At 32.2% G+C, this 6,024-nt stretch overlaps 1 protein-coding gene across 1 annotated transcript; it reads right to left on the reverse strand.

Annotated features, from left to right (window-relative positions):
* Positions 1-1,995: 1,995 nt before the first annotated feature.
* On the reverse strand, positions 1,996-5,671 carry LOC137828923 (ras-related protein RABC2a-like). Its single transcript, XM_068635677.1, has 6 exons — positions 5,155-5,671; positions 4,691-4,759; positions 4,422-4,487; positions 3,897-4,018; positions 2,986-3,114; positions 1,996-2,335 (listed from the first exon to the last, which is right to left on the reverse strand). Exons 1-6 carry the CDS (start codon positions 5,291-5,293, stop codon positions 2,225-2,227), a joined length of 636 nt encoding a protein of 211 aa, XP_068491778.1. The 5' UTR covers positions 5,294-5,671; the 3' UTR covers positions 1,996-2,224.
* Positions 5,672-6,024: the final 353 nt, after the last annotated feature.

Genomic DNA, 6,024 nt, shown 5'->3' on the forward strand with positions numbered 1-6,024 from the left:
ATCTTCATTATCTAACGATTGTAAGTTATTGACTGCTCCATATCAACATCGTCTAATACATCTCACAAATCAATCTCTCCTGAAATTCCCATGTATGAGTCTTGTGTATCCATTCACAATGCTGAAAAAAAAAAAAACTTAGCTTGGATAAAATAATCATCTATTCCGGATATGGATATCCATAATTCAAAAATAAACTACGGATATGGATATCCATAATTCAAAATACAACTACGGATATGGATATCCATAATTCAAAATACAACTATGGATAATTATATCTGTAATGCAGTGATATGGTGCAGAAAATGTTACTCACTTACGGACGCTTACATCCATAACGTTAAAAAACACTTCCAGATATCGGTATCCGTCACTAGCTGAGCTCGAACAAAATGCAATAAAGAAGCTTAAATCGGTTCTTACCTCACAACAATGCACCACCACCACTGTAAATCCACCTCCTACGCAACTCAAAGCACCACCAATGAAGAAAACCAACTCAAAGCACCACCGTCACAACTTTTCCAAAGAAACCTTCACAGCTTTTCTAATTAAAGAAGACAAGGGCATAGTTGGGTTTTTAAAATTTCGTCGGGTGCAGGAAGCAAATGATCGAGTGCAGGAAGTAATTGCCATAAATAAGTTACAACAAAAGAAAAATGATCTCTTATTCCTGCACCGTGAAAATGACTGTTTATTCCTACACCTCTATATCTTCTTCTTCCACCTTCATAAATTTTCGTATTTCTAAAAATATCCTTCTGTAATATTTTGGATTCATAATCTGAAAATCTTTTTTCAAATTCGTAATCAACTTCTAGATTACATAATTTGGAAGTCTTTTCTAAGATGCATGATTAGTTTTCGGATTACATAATCTGAAAATCTTTTTTAGCTTCCAGATTATGTAATCCGGAAGTCTTTTTTCAAATGCGTGTCCGGATTACATAATTCAAAAGCTACTTTATGAAGGTGACAGAAGAACATATGGAGGTGCATGAAGAAAGAGTCTGTGAAAATATCATCTTCTACCTCCCAAAATGTGGAATCATCATATTGTTTTTAAGGGATTTTCAAATTTTGATGGGCTCTCTTAATTTTTTGTTATCGACTGTTTCTTCCTGCACCTCTTTAGGTTCTTCTGCCACCCCCTACAAAACGTAAAAATACATTTTTATCCTTCTTCTATAGAGTAGCTTTTAGATTATGTAATCCGGACACGCATTTGAAAAAAGTTGTCCTGATTATGTAATTCGAAAGTTAAAAAAAACTTATTACATAATTTGAAAACTAATCATGCATCTAAAAAAAGACTTATAGATTATGGATTGAATTATGTAATCTAAAAGTCAATTAAAAATTTAAAAAAAAACTTCTTGATTATAGATTGGATTAATTAGAAATTTAAAAAAATATTTCTAGAGGACGTAATTCAAAATATTACATAAGCATATTTTTTGAAATTTGAAAATTTATAGAGATGAGAAAAATATACGGAGTTACCGGAAAAACAGCCTTTATCATATTTGTTTTTAATGGCTTTTCAAATTTTGATGCGATCTCTTAATTTTTTGTTATCGTTTATAGGAAAACCATTCCAAAATGAATTAATACTCATTCAAAAATATTCCTAAAGCAATTTAGTATTCTTACATATAAAGACTATTCCAGAACAATATGTAATGAGATTTATCATTAAAAAAGGAGTTTTCAAGAACAAATTAGAATTTATTCTGGAATGGTCTTTTCCCCCTTTAATTTATTCAGTTGCTTACTCCTCACACTTCTTTTCCATTTTCATTTTCTTTTGGTTATCTCTGCTTCATATCTCAGCTTCACATATTAACCAGCTGTTGTAGAAAAGGTCTTAATATTCAGTTAATTCCTATTCTCACAAGTCTCTCATTTTCAATCAATCTTCAACTCTCTCTCCAATCCAATCAAAACATTAAAATGAGAGAATTTTCATGATATATAATGTAAAATGAGAGGTACACACAAAGCAGCAACTGCATAATATTGGGATTTAGATCAATTTTAGGGCAGAAACAATAACAGAATACACAGAAATTTACACCAGCTACTAGGCACTATTGTTGTCAATTGCCCATTAATTCAGTAAAGAAAATACAACAATAAGAGAAATTACATAAGAAGCTATTGTATACAGAGAAATTACAACAATAGGACCAATTATGACTCAATTTACACATTGCAGCAATTAAGAGCAACAACCACCAATTTCGGATGCTTGGGGTTCCTGTTGTTGCTTTAGAACATTCCTTTTCACTGCTGTAGATCCTTCTTCCAGAAGACTGGGAACTTCCATTATCTATGAAATGGTGCCATATTTGTCACTATAGAAAATGAAAAAGCAATGCACAGCAAATAATTTACATGCAAGAATATCACCACTTCACTTCCATCCACATATCACAAATAACATTTCCAATCTTCCAACATTATTTTGATTTTCCAATATAAATTTTAAATATTTTAGAATATTAGCTTTATTTCTTGAACCCAGATGAAGAATTCACCCTCCAGAGCCCAGTCTTACTGATCCCCTAAACAAAAATTAGGTACTTATTTATCTGTGGATTGTCTCACAATAAAGCACTAGCAATAGACCATTTGTAACATGTTAGGATGCTATTAGACAAATAATATTCTTACTGATATCTTTTTGAACATGCTGAGATGTTATTAGACAAAAACTCAACAGAGTTAATAAAGCTTCCCTTCTCTGTGCAACTCAAGATTGAGCATTATTAAATAATCTATAACCTGCAAAATCTCTCTATGCGAGAATTATAATTGCCATAACAAAGCATTGATTTTCATTTATTCTTATTATTATGTAAATGCGTTTTACACTTAAGTTACTGTATTCTGTGTTCCCCTACAACAAAGTTATGTAGAAAAAAAGTTTGTATACATGGAACAAACATCAATTGATAAATAGTATGCTTCAACTAATACCTTTTGTGCAAGTTCTTCGAAGCATCGGTCCACGTTTTCTCTAGTTTTGGCACTGCATTCAAAAAACAGACATCCCAACTCTTCCGCAAGTGTTAAACCCTCTTCTTTAGTCACAACCCTTTCAGAATCCTTAGAAAGAAATCAAGTATTAAAGAAATTATTCAACAGAATACATCATAACAAGAACTGGAAATCATGAGAAGTATATGTTCTTAAAGTTTATTGCAAAAAAATTATAAAGTTTTTGTATGTAAGGAGCCTCATATTTGAGAATTGACATGCCAGCGTTTGTCCAAGGTCTTACTCCTACCACTACATTCAAGTTTAGACCTTGTTATGGTAAACTTCTTCATTAGCACTTCCAGTTGAAGAAAATTAAAGGGTAAAATGAATTGAACTCCTTTCATAAGTTAAAATCAATTTATGTATCTCCATTTTTAGATAACTTAGATCGGAGAACTTCTACAAAAGCTAAGTACTTAAGTTGATCATAATGTATAAAGAAGTTCAATTTATTTTATCTCCATATTTTCTTCTCTGAAAAAGTTTATCAAAGTAAGATTGTTTCCAGTAAAATTGCTGTTAATGACAGGTTCATGTTGTTTTGACTACATGAAAGGTTCTACATGGCACTTATTTCTGTCTAAAGTACATGCATCATCCCAATATTTACTGAATTGACGCGGAGTTCAGTAAAAAACATGCTACATGCAGACATATGTGGAAGACCGAACTCGAGCAGTGTTTCATTTTCTTAATGCAGAGTGAAGACTAGCTCAGAGCCACATATTTCATTGTATTTCATAATTTTTATTTTCAAACACTTCATTGTGTAAAGATTTCACAGTAATCACCGGCTGATTCATTTCCTTGGATCATATATTATAGCACAAGAATAAAACACAACTTACTCTGTCAACTTTATTTCCAACTAGCATCTTCACGCAATTCTGATTAGTTGAATATAGTTCCACTTCTTTAGACCACACTTCTGATAAGTTTGTGAAGGTGTCTCTTCTCGTTACATCATAAACTAAAAGAAAAAAATAAATATTTATTTATATATATAAAAGTTGAAAGGTTGGATTAAACATGTTACTAGCAATGGCTCAAAAACATACATTAGTCATCTTACTCATCACAAACTGGTGGCTTACAAAGACAATAACTATCAGGGGAAGTCTTGAAAAACCATTTACTACCCTTATCTCAAATTGAAAACCAATCGAGTTACTGAAACTGCTCTAAAACAAGGTTTACAACAAATGTTATAATTCCTTAAAAAAATGCTTGTCATATATGCCCCGAGTGAAAAATTATATTGTCCCTATTGGATCTATAAAATTAAGCGTTAAAAAAGAGTTCAGTCCTAGTTGGAACCACTACAATGAGTCCGATACAGAAAAAAAAAGTGTACATAAACCTTTTTAACATACCAAGAATGATTCCTTGCGCTCCTCTATAGTAAGAACTAGTTAGCGTTCTGAACCTTTCCTGTCCAGCTGCAATATAGATGTAATATTATTAGGCATGAAATTACCACTTCAATCAACCATACATGTCAATGGACAAATCATTCAACAGAAAGACAATAAAAGGAACATTTCATATACTAGTTTGCATCAATTCACATGAAGCCAGAAACTTAAAAATGGTAACATTCATATGAACAAGTGTAGCACCTAAATATTCAAGTAATTATTACCTGTGTCCCAAATAGTCAGTTTCAATCTCTTCCCACCTACTGTGAACACCTTGATCTTAAAATCAACACCTACGTAACACAGAACAACAGAAGAAGAACAAATAGCATTACATCACATCATAACTATAATATCTTGATAAAAGCAGATACAAAAAGTAAATTGAACAGTTATTTTGTACAGAATGATATCAGATAACCAAAGTATTAAGCAAAAGGGTAATAACAGAGTGAAAACATAGTACATAGAAGAACTCTCACTCAAAAGGGTAAAAAAACAGCTACTCAAAACGGTCATAAGTGGTCCCCAACCTCACACATGAAACCCACATGAGAAGTTCACAATTCTCCGTTTTTTATTCTTTTAAACAAAAAATCGTTATATTTGTATGGTTAAGTCCAAAAACGTAGGTGGGAGGGATCAAGCGTGAGAAAAAAATGTTTTTTTAGAGGCTTTAATGAAATACCGATTGTGGGGGCAATATCTTCAACCGAGTTGGAGATGAAGCTAACAAGGAGGCTACTTTTTCCCACAGCAGAGTCACCGATCAACAAGATCTTGAAGGAGAGATCATAGCCACTGCTCTGACCAGAAGAAGAACTCATTCTCTGCTCTCTCTCTCTCTCTTTCTCTCAATGATTACGATGACAACAATGAAGTGCTTCTCAAAAAAGTGTTTGTGTTTGTATATATGTATATCTTTGTGAGTGAAAAGTAGAAAGAAAGGAACCTATATTATGGAAGTGGGGAGAGAGAGGGAGAGAACAAAATGGGGTGAGAGAAAAGAAAGGAGAAAAGGTAGCCTGTAATTATACAACAGGGTACAACTTTAGCAGCATCTTTCATTGATGTTTTCCCATTTGAGAGAGAGAGAGAGAGAGAGAGAGTGAAAGAGAAGCTAAAGAAAACGGCTACCTTTGCCTGAGTTAACGAACAATAATCAGATGGCACGCCACAACAACACCACAACAAAACAACAACGTATATATTCTTTTCTTAATTTCTTTTTATACTACAACCTTTTTGTTTTTGGAATTATTCTTCTGTCACTTTTGTTAATGCTGACGTAAATTGTGAACAATTTTTAAAAAAATCATTTAACGGAAATTAGTTAATTAATCAATTGTCAAATTAATTTAGTAGGTATTGATTAACATATTGTGAGGTTGTAATATTTTAGCAACTTTTGGTTCGTTCGTGTGTATGCTACGGTTTTAATTCCTCAAATTTAAAGATATCAATTAAGTTATTAGATACTAAAGTGCTTTTTTTATTCCTTGTATTTTTTAACCGTGAAATTTTTATATTTTACTTGTCAATTCAGTCTTTATATATC

Source organism: Phaseolus vulgaris, chromosome 7 (assembly GCF_000499845.2).
Source record: "Phaseolus vulgaris cultivar G19833 chromosome 7, P. vulgaris v2.0, whole genome shotgun sequence".
Lineage (NCBI taxonomy): Eukaryota > Viridiplantae > Streptophyta > Magnoliopsida > Fabales > Fabaceae > Phaseolus > Phaseolus vulgaris.

Coding starts and splice junctions, on each gene's coding strand:
- LOC137828923 (XM_068635677.1), bottom strand. CDS start 5,293: ATGAGTTCTTCTTCTGGTCAGAGCAGTGGCTATGATCTCTCCTTCAAG. Junction 4,019..4,421: donor AGCGCAAGGAATCATTCTTG/GTATGTTAAAAA, acceptor TTTTTCTTTTAG/TTTATGATGTAACGAGAAGA. Junction 3,115..3,896: donor TTGGAAATAAAGTTGACAGA/GTAAGTTGTGTT, acceptor TTTCTTTCTAAG/GATTCTGAAAGGGTTGTGAC.